The 17529-nt window shown below is 40.9% G+C and overlaps 1 protein-coding gene across 2 annotated transcripts; it reads left to right on the top strand.

Annotated features, from left to right (window-relative positions):
- Positions 1 to 51: 51 nt before the first annotated feature.
- Positions 52 to 13894, top strand: PRDX2 (peroxiredoxin 2). 2 transcript variants are annotated; one of them, XM_032208556.1, is made up of 6 exons: positions 52 to 72; positions 5673 to 5778; positions 7540 to 7693; positions 8405 to 8527; positions 9049 to 9179; positions 13590 to 13894. In XM_032208556.1, exons 2-6 carry the CDS (start codon positions 5676 to 5678, stop codon positions 13673 to 13675), a joined length of 597 nt encoding a protein of 198 aa, XP_032064447.1. In that variant the 5' UTR covers positions 52 to 72; positions 5673 to 5675; the 3' UTR covers positions 13676 to 13894. The 2 variants fall into 2 exon arrangements, with proteins under 2 accessions (XP_032064447.1, XP_032064446.1); XM_032208555.1 differs by lacking the exon at positions 52 to 72 and adding an exon at positions 1256 to 1361.
- The last annotated feature ends 3635 nt before the right edge of the window (positions 13895 to 17529 follow it).

Below are 17529 nucleotides of genomic sequence, written 5' to 3'. Positions count from 1 at the left end.
AGGTCGAAAGGCTGTGGGATCTCCAGATTAAGAATAGGGAAAGGCAAAACGTTCTCATTAAAAATCCCAGCTGTGAGTAAAGTTTCGGAGGACTTTAATGCAGTTCTACCTCCTCAGAGCTTATGCCTGTTGTTTAATGAAAATATGAAACGGACCGTTGTTTAATTTGGTCCATCCGAATTGATCTGCTCCGTTTGTCTTTGTCTTTCGGAATCTTGAGCCCGTTTCGTGAATGTCCACATTAGGTGGAAATTCAAGTGAGATCAAAACTGGAATCGGAACACGGAATGCATTGTAGCTTTAAGAAATGCTCTCCTCATCCCCTGAAAGCTCTTGAGTCTACACAGCCATACCAGAAAGAAAGGATATGTTAGCATGAAGCAATTGCGGTAGGCAATGAAAGAACTGCCTTTATCCGTTCAGTGGATTTCCTAAAGCATTGTAACATCCATGCAAGACTATTCTTTTAGAATAAAATAGAATTCTTTATTGGCCAAATGTGATTCGACACATAAGGAATTTGTCTTTGATGCATATGCTCTCAGTGTACATTAAAATACATTTTATTCCTCACACATAAAACACCTGCCCATTGTCTTTTTCAAGAACCCATTATTCCAAGTATACCTTTCTCAGTGTTAGAATTTGCCCTGCCGCCTGGCAACTATAGGGGTACTGTTGGTAAGCAAATTTGATTTTCATATGGGCTCACAGCGAGCGGAAAACATACTTAACTATAAAAACAAACTCGGGAAAGATGGGGGGGTTTCCCACGAATTGCTTTTATTAGCATAATGGAGATCGAGCTCTTTTAACAGTTTGGACTGCGGTTCAATCGCTTGGCCGTGGAACTTCGCAAGCACTCTGATTGTTTCCTGACTGCTTATTTGTGCCCTATGATTCTCATTAAGTGTTGTACCTTATGATTCTTGGTTAATGTATCTTGTCTTTTTATGTACACTGAGAGCATATGCACCAAAGACAAATTCCTTGTGTGTCCAATCACACTTGGCCAATAAAGAATTATATTGTATTCTATTCTAACAGCAAAGGCCCGAAGGGGAGGGGAACCCTCCTAACCAATGATGGGAGTTTCCAAGCACCGCATGTGAAAACCCCGCGCCGACCACCTTTGTTCTCACTCCAAAATCCCCCCTTTCGGATACGATCGAGGGAGAGGACCACGTGTACCGCTACCCGCGAGAGAGGCGGGGCTCTTGCTGTGCCCCGCCTTTACGCAGCCGGACTCGTCCCCTTTTCCGGCTCTCAGAGTATAAAACCCTCCGCAGCAGCCGCGGGTGCCACACCTCCTTTCCCTGGAAGCGGTCACTTTTTCCCTCGTGCTGTTTGCAGAGACTGCGGTAGGTTAGGCGCTTTTAATACTCTATCGAGGCTCGTGTTGGAGGTTTCAACCGTTTGGGTCTCGGCAAGGCTAATTGGGCGGGTGGGCCTGAAGCGCCTTTTGCCCCAGTCTTCAGCCTTGTGGACGAGGATTCGGGTGCGGCTGTGTGTGTCTGTGCCCCCTTTCTTCTTTTAGAGGCGTGATATCGGGGAGAAACGCTAATGCTGGATTAAGGGCTCTGCGACGCATAGTCTCTTTTATTTTCCCCAAAGCTGCCAGATAGGCGGGCTTTCTTCGAGTGAAATTGCAGGCTACAAGCGAGGAATAGGCTTCTCTTTGTTCCTAGAGAAGATGGAGAAAAGAAAGGAGGCCTTGTCTGCTTCTTTTAATGTGTATATATAGATATATATATATAGACCCCCTTTACCTTCCAATTGCTTTCTTCTAGTTTTTTCCCGCTCCAATCCCTGGGGAACGGGGACGCTTTCTAGGCTGGCCTAATTTTTGACGCTAGGCAGGAAAAGTAACCATGAGACTTAAGACAGGGTTTCTTGTAACTTAAGAAAAAGACACAAATATAAATATAGCTAAAAGGGCATGGAACGAATGCTTGTGCCTTTCCCTTCTTTAAAATTTGCATAGTGCTTACCCAATTTGTAAATGCTTAACCATGCTAGCTAGGGATTATAAAAATGATATTCCAGCTTCTCTCTTTAAAAAAAATAGAGATATGCATATTTTAAAAAAAGTACAGAATGGTGTAAGGTATCTTCATGTGCCAATTTTCAGTTTAAGTCTTTAAATTGGTGGACTAAGCTTTTCAGGGTTAGGGAGCAGGTTTAAGAGAATAGAGAGAACCTGGGAGTATAGTAATAGCTGAGGGCTGGGACACTTAATGATTTTCTCCTGAATATCATTTTCTTCTAGACAGCTGCACTGTCTAGGTTATACAATTAGGTGTTTGAATTATGCCCATTAGTGCAGATTTCACTTCTTTGAACTGCAAGGGAATTGTGCAAGGGTGAGTTCTAGTTCTGTAACTCCATAGTCTGAGGAATTCTTTGAAGTATTACAACATCTGCCAAAACGGGGGAGAGGGACCCCTCTCAAAATTAGAGATAATCAGAGCATTTTCTCTCTGCCACCTACTCATCGTCTCCCTAATAAGTAGGACTTTGCTGCTATAGTCCTGGGAGTTATTGATTGCTGGAACTCTTTATGGGAAGAAGTAACAGTATGCAATAGAACTATTAACTGCTGAAGAACTGCAAGTCTGGAAATGGTCAAGGTTGGGAGAGACTCCAAAGTATCATCAGTATTGTCTAGGTGCAGTCAGTCCCTGCGTTGGGGCATATTTCAAAAGATGGCAGTTACTTAACCTATTGATGAAACCAAATACCTTAAATGTTTCTGTCCCTTTTGAGCTAGGTCAGTTGATTTTGTCCCTTGTTCTAGCAAGAGTCTCATGCTTGGCAGAGCTAGGACCAGTTATACCCTTACGTTTTCATGAATGATCTGTTCTGTATCAATCGTCAGCACTGCTCCATTAGACCCTTGTTGTTGCCACCATTTAGATCTGGAGTAGTTTGAAAGGACACAATTAGGGGTAGGTCAGAGTAAGGTGTCTTTTCAAACTACTGGTCCCCAAAGACAACACAGTGAGGTCCAATTGAATCCAGTTCTTTATTTGCTTACATCTAATGTAGTCTTGCCAGACTTCGGCTATAACCTTCAAAGCTAATAGAATTCTAGGGTGTGGATATCTTAAGTTTTTTTCCTCCTTCCCCATTCAGTTCAAGACTGCATAATCTCTTAACTTAGTTCCTTCTCTGGAATGTGCTGCCTCCTTCCTGGGAAGTTGGGTGCTACTCCTGACTTTATCCCTCTCTGCCAGTTCAGCTGCACACTGCATCAAAGCAGCCAGTTTGTGAAATGTCATCTGAAAAGGGGGGGGGGTGTTTATTAATATATAGGGACAACCATGCCCAAGCCAGAATAATTTTTTTGTATTTTTATTCTAAGAAAAGGCTGAAATTGTGCTGTAGTTCCTTGATTTGCCACTGAAATTTGAGACAATTTGGGAATAACTCGCCCCGGCCCCCCAAAAGAAACAAGAGTTTTAATACAGAGAAGATACAATAAAATGAAAATATCAATTGCCTACTTTATATCATACATTTATTATCTACTGCCCATGCAACATATTATAGGGAGGGAAATGTATACATCTTTTGAAAAGAAATGAAATGTAAACTCTTGTGAAGATTGGAAAGGACATATGTTTGTCTTTGGTCATTGTCTTCACATGCATATTGAGCTTACTCAAACTGTAAAATTTTCTATGCTTGAAGTTTAAATCCATTCTGTCTTTCTTTGGTCTGTTACTGCTGCTGGTTTTTAGGTTGTAAAAAATAAATTACATTTGGCTCTAATTAGCCAGATAGCAATACTTATTCAGTTTTGTCTGTATTTTATCATGTTGGTTTCCTGGAAGCAGCTTAGGTTTATCTTCTATCTAGGTTGAAGATCTACCTAGTTGTGTCACCCATATACCCCAAATACTCTTCTCCAAAGTCTGTTTCAAAGAACTGTGATGCCGAAAATGATGTAGTCCAGGCTAAATTCTTAAAGCAAGTGATGATTAGATATGGCTTTCCACAGGGTTTTGTTTAATGGATTGAGATTACTATTTGCAACCTTCTGCCACAGTTGACAAATTGAATTAGTTTAGACTCTTTTTGTATAGTGTGTTACATGGGAGGCTGCTCACTTTCTGCCTTATTTCATTTGATCCTTGAACTTTTGGCCACCATCTAAGGCAATCTTTAGATGGAAAGGGTATTACATTGGGAGGATATGAATATAATTTCTTTTTGTATACGGGTGACATTTAAGGAATTTTGAATCAGTATTCTACTTTGTCTAATTTTACAAAGGTTGTAGAGTATTTTGGAAAGTATTTTGGTTCTAATTAGAATAAATCTAGCTTGGCTCCCCTGGATCCCAATACATACATAGAGTTATGTAAAGAAATGGGATTTGTGATTTTTACTGATACGTTTGGGGCTGTATAAACCCAAAGGTATTTCTAAATATGTAGATATATATTGAACATTATTACTAAGTGTTGAAGTGAATGTTAATAAGTAGCTGAAAATTCCTTTAAGGCTTTGGATCAAAATTAATCTTATGAAAATTGTCCTTTGTTTCATTTATATTCTTATAGGTATTTCTACATTTTAATAAATATTTATATTGAAAACTTATTTAGGAAATATATTTGGGAAAATGGACCACAAGATTTTTCTTAGCTAAAGTGAGATTGTCATTTGAGGAAGGTGGTTTTAATGTATATGTTATATAAAAGTACCACTGGACCAATAATTTATCAGCCACCTGCTGATGAAATGAAAATATAATGGAATATTTTCTTTTACGGACTAAATTGAAAGATTATCTAGTTTTGAGATCATGGCAAGTGATTAGAACAACATGGAGCAAGAAAAGGTTTTGTTATCAATAGTAGAAGTAGTGAGAAATCTTTGAACCATATTCTAATTTGAAAATTGGTGGTAAAGCATTTTATTGGAAAGCTTGGGTAGAAACTGGGATTATTACTTTAAATCAACTACTGTGTAACTATTATTTTCAGAACTTTTTCAAATTCATTCAAATTCAATTTGGTTTTACAGTTTGCGGCTTTCACTTACTAGTGAAAGTATTTTCAGCTTAAGCATGTTCTAACAACTAAATATGTACCAGATGATTTGGCTGCTTTTAAAGGCTCCTGAGTTGCTTTTTTGCCTGATTGAAACTATTGCCAAAATAAAGTAGATATTTCTGTGATATTACAAACATACCTTTTAGGTCAACATTTCAGGTTGGAAATCTAGTTAATAAATGGCTTGTTAACCCTCCCTTTGCACCATAATTTTTCTTTCTATAGTTAGCAAGATGAAGGAGACTTCTGAACTAGGAAATGCAGCACATTGTTCCTCAAAAAAAATATTTAAAAAAAGAGTACAGCCTCACTTTGCATGCCTCAGGATTTAAAAGCATTATTAATACCATTCTATTGAACCAGTTCCTGTGACTAGGGCTTTGAATAGAGCATTATGCTGGGTTGGTAGACTTTGCTCTTTCTCTTATAGGCTCTAATTGGGTAAAAGTTGTGGTGAGAAAATGGGAAAAGAGAGGCCAAAATAGTGCTGCCTCTTTTTAAATAATCAAAAGGCAATTAGACAATACTTACTCTGAATCAGACCATTTCATTCCTGAGAAGTGGTGCATTTGCCAACTTAAGGCATACATTACTCTTCTGATATTTTAGGAAATGGCCTCTGGTAAAGCATATATTGGAAAACCAGTTCCAGATTTTCGTGCTACAGCAGTGGTGGATGGCAACATCAAGGATATAAAGCTATCAGACTACAGAGGTAAGGCACTGTAGCTTCTATTGGATTTTTAATTGTGCATCCATTGGATTACTTAGTATTCTAACCTGTCTAGACTTTATGGGAAGGCTAAGATACATTTTCCAAATAGAATGTTTTATTAATCCACTTTAGCAATGTTGGCATCTTTGGTAATTATAAAGCAAATGTATATGCTTTCATGTTTTGTTTTATTTATTAAATTTGTTTGCTGTCCATCTCACTGCAAGGCAACTCTGGATGGCTTACAATATTATAATATTGTAAAATACTGTATAATGTGTGGCATGTCTAATCACATTATTTTATTTATACATACATTTTATACATTTATAAATGGACCAATATTCATTTATAAATGTATGAAATCACATTAGAATTTCAATAAAATACAAGCTATAACTAAAGATGGGAAGGAAGGGTGCAGTATGTACAGAGGTGGGGGTGGGGGAGTGGGAACTGCTATTATGGCAGTCAACCACCTCCAGTGTGTGATATTCTCCCATTGGGACCTCAAGCCAACTGACAGAGCCCGGTCTTTAGGTTCTTGTGGAAAGTCAGGAGGGCGGGAATCAATCTCTCCTCAGGGAGCATCATGTTCCAAAGGGCAAGGGCCTTTGGAAGAAGAATCTTCTCCTGGATCCCACCAGTTGGAATTTCTTGATGGGACCTGTACCATTCCTCCTCCGCCAGCATGGGTGCATTGGGCTTGTCCCATAGTGGTGGGACGGTTCGTCAAGTAGGCTGGACCATTCAGGGCTTCATACTATAGGTAATAACTAATACCTCGAATTGTACCTAGAAACAAATGGGCAGCCAGCGCACCTCTTGGAACAGTGGTGTATCATGGGCCACTCTAGAGGTCTCAAAGACTGCCCACACCATTGCACTCCATTTAAAGCTTCCAAATGCTCTTCAAGGGTAACTTCATATGCACAAACATCATGAATGTCTCCAATCCAGGATACGTTTGTAGTTTAATATCATCATACTTAGTTTAAGATATAATATATTATCAGTGAGCCTAATGGCCAGCCAATTTGGTGTAGTGGTTAAGCATCAGGCTATAAACTAGAGAACAGTGGATTCCAGTGTTGCCTTGGGGCCAAAGCCAGTGGGTGATCTTGGGCCTGCCACTCTATCAGACATACGCAGGAGGCAGTGGCAAAGCACTTCTGGAAAAGCTTGCCAAGAAAACTGTAGAGAGTTTTCTAGGCAGTTGCCAGGAGTTAAAAACTGACTTGAAGGGACACCCCCCCCCTCCACACAAAAGCCAAAGAAGAGGTAACTGACAGTTCATAGTTCAGTATTCAATGGTATTCAATTAATGGTATTACAACTATGAATGAAATGCAGGAACATATTCAGTCCAGCTGGCCATTGCATTAAATAAAAGCTGGTTGAGTGATTTTGGGCCAGTCACTTACTCTCAATACAACTCACTTCACAGGGTGAAAATAATAGGAGGAACGAGTATTGTGTATCTTCACCATCTCGAACTTATTTATAAAAATAATGATGGTATAAATACAAATAAATGTGCATAGATAAATGGCATGTATTTTTGTGTAACTGGAAGAAAGGTCCTGATTTGACCTGGGTAAGATGCAACCACCTTATTTATGAGTGTTCTGTTCTAGTGACTCCAACTTTTGCGCCATTTGTAATCTTTAATAGGGACACTGTCCAAAAGAGTATGGGAGTGCAAAAATTCTGGGACTCTTGGATGTGATTGTTTTACTGGTGTCCATTTCTTCCATATAGGCAAATATGTGGTTCTGTTCTTCTACCCACTGGATTTTACCTTTGTCTGTCCCACTGAGATCATAGCTTTCAATGATCGAGTTGCGGAGTTCCGGAAGATTAATTGTGAGGTTATTGCTGCTTCTGTCGACTCTCAGTTTACCCATTTGGCTTGGTGAGACTCCTAGTATATAATTATTCATAGAAGTTGTTGTGCTGGAAAAATAGTTCCAGAGGTGCATATTAAAAGCTAGCTAATAATAGGACACTGACAGAAAAGAATAATTGTGCTTTCTAAGATGTGTACCCTGGTCTGGATCTTGCTGATATATGGAGATCTTTTGTCAGGCTTTGTTCTTGCCTTAGGAACTAGAAATATTCTAGTCATACTCAGGCAGAAGGTACAACTGATATGTCAGTCACAAGAACTGTTTGACGTTCTAGTGCTGAGAAGCACTTAGGCAGATGTTAACTGACAAATGGGTGTGGAGGTCTCCACCAATTTTATCTAGCAAAACTTGGTTGTTGATTAGGGGTTTATCAGCTGGCTCACTAGCTGACATAAGCTGGTTGTACAATTAATGCTGGACACCTGAAATGGGTGAAACTCTATGCACTTCTTTGCGACAGCAAAGTCAACTATAAATCAAATGTCTCCTTGGAAAATCCAATTTTTCAGTGAGGAGAAAAATGATCTACCCATTTTTCAGACACAGTTATTTTTACAAAGTTTTGTGTTTAGAGTAGGACCAAAAAGTTAGGAAAGTATTTTCTATGTTTAAAGTTGCTAGCTAGTTTAATAATTTCTAAAATCTAAATGGTTTCAATGTAGTGAGTTTCAGGTCATTAAAGCAGTATTGTGGATATTATTATTTTTTCCTTGTAGGACAAATACAGCAAGAAAGGATGGTGGCTTGGGTTCGACAAATATCCCACTTGTGGCAGACATCAACCATAACATTTGTAAAGATTTCGGTGTGCTCAAGGAAGAAGATGGCATTGCATACAGGTATAGAAAGTTAATTCTAAATCAGTTTGGAAAAACCTGTGGTAACTGATGGACATTTTGGTAACTTAGCTGATATAGTCCCAGCTAGCATATGTTCCTAGTGATGTAAGCAGAGTGACCAGGGTGTCATGGGACTAAAAGTGTATTCTGTTTATTAGCTATGTCTAATTAATCCATGTTGCTCAAACAACAACATGCTGGTCAAGTAAATATAAGAAAGTTATAGTAATCCAACTCTTAGCAAATGCAGACCTGAAGCCTTTACAAGATTTTTTTTAAAAGCCTGTGGTTCATAGAGTTTACTGGATCTCTCTGTCTTTGTCTTAACTTTTCTTCTAACTTAATTCTTTAAATTGAGATAGGTGCATATACAAAAATTAAAAATACCACAGTTCATACTTGATCCTGGCCCTATGGCCTTTTGATTGATAGATATAAGATTCTAATAGGTTCCAAAGGCCTGTATGTTTGATAATGCTTGCATTATTGATAATGTTTGTATTATATCTTTTCTCCCTCAGAGGTCTGTTCATAATAGACGATAAAGGAATCCTGCGGCAGATCACAGTCAATGACCTACCGGTGGGACGTTCTGTAGATGAGACACTGCGCCTGGTTCAAGCCTTCCAATTCACAGACCAGCATGGTGAAGGTGAGTGAAAGATTCTGGGATAATGAAATGGACGTAGAAAGATAGCAGTAGTGCTCTGGGAAAGATGATCAATTTAAGATTGGTTCATTGTGACTTGTTTCTCTTTAGGGTGCAATGATGAGTCTGAGAGAGAGACAGTGGGGATTGCATAGTGGTGGTCAAACAATTTAACAGAAAGATAACTTAAATTTGGCTTTACCTTAAAAGCAGCTTTCTTCCCCAGTCTAAATAGCAATAGCAATAGCAATAGCAGTAGACTTATATACCGCTTCATAGGCCTTTCAGGCCTCTCTAAGCGGTTTACAGAGAGTCAGCATATTGCCCCCAACAATCTGGGTCCTCATTTTACCCACCTCGGAAGGATGGAAGGCTGAGTCAACCCTGAGCCGGTGAGATTTGAACCGCTGACCTGCTGATCTAGCAGTAGCCTGCAGTGCTGCATTTAACCACTGCGCCACCTTGGCTCTTACAGGTGACTTAGACATCAGTTTTTAACATCCCTTAGCTAGCATGGTCAACAGCCAGATTATGGGAAATCTATCATTTAGTAAAGCAGAGCTCAGGAATCTTCCCAGCTGCTGCATACATTTTGCAAAATTACCAAATTTCAGTGTTCTCCCATAGGTTTTTATGAAGATGTCACCAATTTTTATATATTTGTGTGTGAATGGGTGGAATTATTTGTTTATTAGATTTATGCAACATCTACCTCACATATGTGACACTAGATGGCTGAAAATAAATGGAATAAAATACATACCAGTAGAATAAAAAAAATTGAAGACATAGCATCCAAGTTTCATTTTAAAAAAACACTAATGTAGCAAGGAGACAAGCTCTGTCACGCATCCAGGGAGCCAGGTTCAGGCATTAAACTAAATCAAGTTTCCAGGGCTTTGTGGAAGGTCAGCAAGGATAGGGTTAATCTAATCTCACAGGGAAGAGTGTTCCAACGAGTAGGCACCACTGCAGAAAAGGCTCTCTTTCTGGGCGCCATTAACTGACACTCCTTAGCTGAAGACACCCAGAGCATGCCTCTCCTGAATTAGGGAGAGACAGTCCTCTAAGTAACCAGGCAGACAGATAGTTGCTGACACTGTTTCAGAAAGTAATTATTGTTTTATACCCATGCCAAATAGTGAACCTCTTCAGTAGAGCCTTTTAATGTATGTAGAATTCCTAAGATACAGTTAGCAACAGTCTTAATGATTTTTGCCTGGAGCAAATTGGAACATAAGCTTGGTATCTTTCCACTTCTCATGCTGCATCTTGAAGACAGTTTCAAAAATGAACATGACATTACTTTGATCTGATGTAACAACCTCAACTTGCAGAATTAGCTTGCATGTAGAGAAATAGCTAGTTGCCCTGTTGTGCCCTGTAATTTATCTAGAGTGTAGATCATTGTCCAAAACATTTCATAAAAGGAACAAAAAAATTGAAGACATAGCATCGAAGTTTCATTAAAAAAAACACTAATGTAGCAAGGAGACAAGCTCTGTCACGCATCCAGGGAGCCAGGTTCAGGCATTAAACTAAATCAAGTTTCCAGGGCTAGTCAAATAACTATTGGTAATTAAGCCAGTAAAGGAGCATGAGGCATCTGCCTTCCCAGGCAGACATGCATATTCTGAAGCCAGAATAGGAGCTTCTAGATCCAAACTGGAAGGGGAGTGCAGAGAGTCTTAAAAGTGCACATATACAATACATGCTTACCCACAGAGGCAAGAACATCTTAAGTAAATTGCTTAACTGACTGCATTAAATACCACTAATTACCGTGTTTTCCCAAAAATAAGACAGGGTCTTATTTTCTTTTTACCCACAAAATATGGCTTGGGCCTTATTATGAGGGGAGGGTTTATTGTTTTGGGGTTGCCGGGCAGCTGCTCTCTTGCGAGCAGGCTCCCAAAGAGCCGGGCACAACCTCATGTGCAAATGGCTGTGTTGTGCTGTCGCAGCAGCGCAACACAGCAGCCATGAAGCAATCACACTCATGAGCAGCCACCCGACAAACCCGCTTGCCAGCCGGGCACAGCACTATTCACTGACCTAAGGGGATCGCCAAGCCGCGTGAGCGCCTGTTCGCCGCCTGGCTCCCACGCCTTGGCGTCTTTGAAATGCCAGTGAAAGGCGCTCTGCACGGCTGGAGAGGGGGTTGCGCGAGCGGCTGTTCCGCTCCCACTCGTGCGCCTGCCAGCCTCACGATGCCCTGGCCCAGCTCTCCTCGCAGAGCCAGGGTACCTCTGCTGCCGCTGCCACCACATGGCTTTTTCGGCGGCTTCCAAACCGAGTCTTCCGGCAGTCGCCGCTCTGGGCGTATGCTCTATGGTTATACGCTCTGCCGGCAGCTGGCCCACAACCATAGAGCATATGCCCAGAGCGGCCACTGCCGGAAAACTCAGTATGGAACCTGCCGAAAAAGTCATGCGGTGGCGGCAGCAGAGCCCTGGCTCTGCGGGAAGAACTGGGCCAGGGCATCGTGAGGCTGGGAGGTACATGAGCGGGAGCGGAACAGCTGCTCGCACAATCCCCCTCCACCATGCAGAGCGACATTCACTGGTATTTTGAAGGCGCCAAGCCGCAGGAGCCAATGCGGCTTGGCGATCCCTCTAGGTCAATGAATGGCGTTGTGCCTGGCTGGAAAAGGGGGTTGCCGGGTGGCTGCTAGTGAGCATAGTCACTTCATGGCTGCTGTGTTGCGCTGCTACGACAGCACAACACAGCAATTTGCCCATGAGGCTGTGCCCGACTCTTTGGGAGTCCGCTTGCAAGAGAGCAGCCGTCCAGCAACCCCCCTCTTCAGCTGGGCACAGCGCTGCTCACCAACCTAGCAGTATCTCGAAGGCGCCAAGCAATGCAATCAACCTTTGCCTCCCCCCGGTTCCCGCAGCTTGGCACTTTCGGGATACCGCTAGGTTGGTGAGCAGCGCTCTGCCTGGCCGGAGGTGGGGGGGTTGTCCAGGGGGCTTATTTGCGGGGGAGGGCTTATATTTTTGCCCACCAGAAAAATGTGGCATGGCTTTATTATCAGGACATGTCATATTTTCAGGGAAACACGGTACTAGAATATTACAAAGTTGTGTTTGGATATCCTGGCAATCCTTCTTTCTCCGTGGCTTGCTTAACATAGGAAAGTCCTACACTTAGGTAAGAAAAGCCAAAAGTACACATAGAATCTGGGTGAAACCAGGCTTAATAGCAGTGATTGAGAGGGATCTTGGAGTCTTCGTGAACCAGCTGAATATGAGCCATTAGTGTGCAGTGGCAGCCAAAAAAGCCAATGCAATCCTAAATTGCATTAACAGAGGGATACAATAAGATCAAGTGAGGTACTAATACCACTCTATAAAGCCCTAGTAAGATCACACCTAGAGTACTGCATCCAGTTTTGGTCACCACACTATAAAAAGATGTTGAGACTCTAGAAAAAGTGCAAAGAAGAGCAACCAGGATGATTAGGGGACTGGAGACTAAAACATATGAAGAACGGTTACAGGAACTGGGCATGGCTAGTCTAGTGAAGAGAAGGACCAGGGGAGACATGATTGCAGTGTTCCAATATTTGAAGGGCTGCCACAGAGAGGAAGAGGTCAAGCTATTTTCTAAAGCACATGAAGGCCAGACAAAGAATAATGGATGGAAACTGACCAAGGATTCAACCTAGAAATGAGGAATTTTCTGATAGAACAATCAAGCAATGGAACAGCTTGCCTTTGGAAGTTGTGGGAGCTTCATCACTAGAGACTTTCAAGAAGATTGGACTGCAATTAGTCAGAAATGTAGGGTCTCCTGCTGGGGGGGGTGGGGGTGGACTAGATGACCTATAAGGTCCCTTCGAACTCTGTTAATCTGTTAACATTGTATGCACCAGGAATACAGGTTGATTTCCTTGTTTGCCCAAAGTGCAAACAATTCCCAGATAGCATGAAGTTATCCTAGTTTATTTAGCCATTTCTGCCATTGCAAATTGCTAATTTCCAAAATCTTTTATGACCCTTGCTGATTATGTCTTCTTATCTACATTATACCCATCTTAAAACATATTTCCCAAGAGGGTAAAAAAAAACCCAACAACCAGAAGTAACCATTATTAATTTTTGGGGTGGATATGAGATAAAATAAGGTTCAACATCCCTGTTTCATGCAAATATATTCCAGCAGAAAATACTGAGCTTTGGGGAATGTTGTCTTTTGTAGAAATTCTAAATAGTGTGCATGCACATATGCACCCATGTTATGAACTAGCTTGGGTGCCTTTCTGTTGTTAAGTCAACTAACTGGGTTCATCTCTTGTTAACAGAATAAAGAGCTAGCTTTGCTATTTATATTTGCTCCCTTGGTTGGCTTGAAAAATCCCTATTTCAATACATTTTTCCATTCTAACATTTGCTCTTGTTCTTGTTACAGTGTGCCCAGCTGGCTGGCAACCTGGCGGAGACACCATCAAACCCACTGTGAAAGACAGCAAGCTTTTCTTTGCCAAGCAACACTAGATTTCTCCTTTTGTATGCTCTGTTACTGAAGTAATCTGGTTTAATGTAAAGGGATTTTCAGTAAATTCTCCATAAGAAAGAAGTTTTGGAGATAGTTTGTCTATAAAAGTCAGCTGCTGTATAAGTAATTGCCCATAGAACTAGATTAAATGCAAATTTCAGTTGGGCATCTTCATTTCACAGTAAAATGATCATTAAAGGGAGCATGATGGTACCTTCTAATATCTGTATTGCTGAACTTATTTTAAAATAAGAAAACAGTTCCAAGATCGTAATGCTGAATGTTATGCAGGAAGGCGGGTTATATGTAGCAGGAGCAGATAAATAGATCTGATTTTGGAAATGCACGGCATGCATTCTTGTTTGTCTTTCCTTTCATGCCTTTTGTTAAACTGTCAATGTAGCAGGCACTGATTTTTTTTTAAAAGTGCTAAAATCAAGAGAAGACATAGCTATTAGCTGACAAGCCACAAATCGGTCCACCTATTGGGTAAGAAAGTAGATCTAAATCTGTTGAGATGGAAATCTTGTTTAGTCCATTGGCATCCAATTTTAGAAAATACACATATTCCTAGCGAACGTTGTTGCTATCCTGGAACATTTTAGTTATATAAAATAGGATATTGACATCTCCACTAGAAAATCCATTCTTGGGAGCTGAAAGAACTTTTGAGGACCATGAGAATGAGTGGAGAGAGCCTCCACTCTTGTGAACAGGGAGGAACTTAAAAGAACCACATACAATTAAATCGAATAGTTTCAAGTTGGCTAACTATAGGCATCTACCTTCTACAGTCCTACATTTAAGAAACTGTAGTTTTAAAGCTTGCTGGACTGCTGCTGAGAAATATATGATATTAACCATTTTGCTTAGCATTTTTGAATTACTCGCTATTATTTTGAGTTTAGTTGCTTAATTTCACCATTCCTAGCTATAGTGATTTAGATTCTTTTCATAAATGATATTCATCTTCCTAAGAAATTCTGCAACGTAAGAAAAAATGGTACTAGGTAGATTCCTTAATTCTGCAAAGACACCTTGATTCAGGATGTACAGGTAGCCACAATTGGGACTGGAACCTCTGCTGCTTAAGCAGTACATTTGTCAAGTAAGTCATGCCTGATTTTCTGACCCTTTTTGTCATGGTGGTCAAGCAAATTACTTGGTTGTTAACAAATCTGGATATCCCCATTTACTTCGTTTAAGGGAAGCCACCTGGGAAGGTAGCAAATGGTGATCATGTGACCCTAGGATGCTGCATCCATAATAAATACATGACAGCCACCAAGCACCCACATTTTGATCAGTTGACTCTGGGCACTGGTCATATGTCACTTTTTTTCGGCTCTATAGTAACTTGGAGTGCTGATTAAATAAGTAGTCATGGGCCAAGGGCTACTTGTGGAAAATCTGCTACAGGCTAGAAGTTTGGTTATGCTAATTGTTACAAAGGGTTAGAGCAAAAGGATCAGATAGCACATGCCCCATAAGCCCTTTGGTGGTGACCCCCAAAGCAGTGTTCACTCTTGTTCAGTGATGGCGAACCTTTTGTGGCTCACGTGCCAAAAGCAGGGGGAGCTCAGAGGGGTCATGTGTGGGTGTGCCACACCCATAATGCTACGCCCATGACCCCAGTGCGCATGCGTGCACAACCAGTGCGCTCCCCCATTTTTGGTGTGCTTTCTTTACCCTCCCCAGGCTCCAGAGGCTTTATAGGAGCCTGGGGAGGGCGAAAACAGCCTCCCCCCCCCCAGGAGGCCCTCCGGAGGCTTCAGGGGCTTCCCTGAACCCTCCAGAGCACGAAAAAACGGTCCTACAGGCAAACCAGAAGTTCAGGAACGGACTTCCAGTTTGCTCGTAGGGCTGGTTTTAGCCCTACGGAGCCTTCAGGAGGCTTCCCTGAAGTATCTGGAGGGCAAAAAACAACCCTACGAGCAAATCGGAAGTGACCTCCGGTTTGTCCGTAGAGCTGTTTTTCATCCTCCAGAGCCTTCAGGGGCCTTTCAGAGGCTTCCCTGAAGGCTCGGGGGGGGGGGGGGGAACGACTCCTATGAGCAAACCGGAAGTACGTTTCTGAATTTTCGGTTTGCCCATAGGGCCGGTTTTTTGCACTCCAGAGGCTTCAGGGAAGCTCCCGAAGCCTCCAGAGGGCGAAAAATGGCACGCGCTGGCCAGCTGACAGGGCAACACCTCACATGCCCGGACAAATGGCTCCACGTGCCACCTGTGGCACATGTGCCACAGGTTCTCCATCACGGCCCTAGTTCATATAGCCAAACCTAGGGGGAGAAATATTGTTTCTTAAGAAAAAGGCTGCAAAGGTATTATTTTGTACTTTCAGAAAATTGCCACTTACCAAATTTTGGAGTGAATTCCTTTCTATGATACAGTCACATGGCCTTTAGAAGCTAGAAAAATCCTCTAGACTCCGACTTTGAGTACATAAACATGTCCTTCCTTAGCTTAAGGAGAATGAGGAGCTCATCCCATGCTTTCTTAAATTTACTTGTATAATAGCCCAGTTTTCCTCCTGCATCTTTAAGCAGCATAACTCGTCTTGACTGTGGTTATAGTTTATTAATTACTGGTTAACTTAATCTTTGGGGGGGTTTTGGAGGGAAAAATATCACCAAAGAGAACCACTCAATATGTTACATGATAAATAGCCACTTGGCTCAATGTGTTATATATACTTGCATAAACTTTACATATCATAACTAACCAAATACATCTTGGTACCATTCTGATGAGTGAGGCTACAACCACATTGGATACTCTGACCAGTTCTGAAAGTTGCAGTCAAAATGCCCCATATTCAATAGAATTAGACTTCCCATATTCTTTCAAAAAGATTACTGAAACTCAAATATCATGTAATAGTTATTTAATATTACTGAGCTGCTGATTTTATATGTGCAATATGAGAGGCTGCCTCTAATATTAAATTATTCTAATTAAAAGCTAGACATTAACATGAGTAGATTTAAGAAGCATTTTATAAATATTAATGTGTTGCTCTATCTTAATAATTTCATCTAGGTTTTGGCGCAACAAAGCATAAGTGACTTCTTGTTGCTGCCTTCTTTTTTGCTTTTTAAACTTCCCAATCTTGCCTACATTCCTGGTATTCCCTGGAAGTTTTTCAGTCAACTACAGTACTGACTACACTTAAACTATCATTTTTTTAGATAGCCAGGAATTGTATTTGGATTTGAAAGGGAAAACAACTCCTGCTGTACCTGTTATGCCGCTAGATGATGCTGTTGCTTCACAGAATGAGTTTCTCATTTATTTTTGTTTTTTTGAACAAAAAGCAATGAATTAAGTCAAGCTTTCCAATTTTTGATTTGGCTGCACAAACATGAAACAGCGTATCTATGCAGATAATATGTGCCAAAGTAGGCCAAAGAGTATACTTTGTTAGTACCTAGAGCACAACTGGACTGTAACAGTATTCCTATAGGAGGACGGCTTCTTTTGGTGCAAAGGATTCAGTATAATTTCCCTGGTTTTCTTTAGAACTTAGAAAAGCTTCTGGAAATACACTGCCTGTTGGTTTTGAGCAAGAAAGGCCTTTTTCCTCCATCCGTTGCTTGAATTGGAACTATTCAAGTACTATTGATTTTCCCCCACTGAGTATCATTGCAGCTGTTTTACCCTTGGAGGGTGGAAAGTGTTTGATTTTTTTTCTCACTGATATTTAATCCTGGTTAATCTATGAGTTTCAACTTGCTTTTTTCCTCTTTAATCAAAATGACTATAAAACATACACCCAGTGCTTATTATGTTGGTTTTCCACGTCTACTTTAATTTGGTCAATAGAGATCGGAACTAGATATATACCATAACAGTG

This window comes from Thamnophis elegans, chromosome 2 (assembly GCF_009769535.1).
Source record: "Thamnophis elegans isolate rThaEle1 chromosome 2, rThaEle1.pri, whole genome shotgun sequence".
Lineage (NCBI taxonomy): Eukaryota > Metazoa > Chordata > Lepidosauria > Squamata > Colubridae > Thamnophis > Thamnophis elegans.
This window is presented reverse-complemented; position numbering and strand designations above follow the sequence as displayed.

Bases quoted from the DNA above. Each gene is read 5' to 3' on its own strand.
- PRDX2 (XM_032208556.1), top strand. From the start codon at position 5,676: ATGGCCTCTGGTAAAGCATATATTGGAAAACCAGTTCCAGATTTTCGT. The intron at 7,694-8,404 runs GTGAGACTCCTA...TTTTCCTTGTAG, and splicing joins CAGTTTACCCATTTGGCTTG to GACAAATACAGCAAGAAAGG. The intron at 8,528-9,048 runs GTATAGAAAGTT...TTTCTCCCTCAG, and splicing joins GAAGATGGCATTGCATACAG to AGGTCTGTTCATAATAGACG.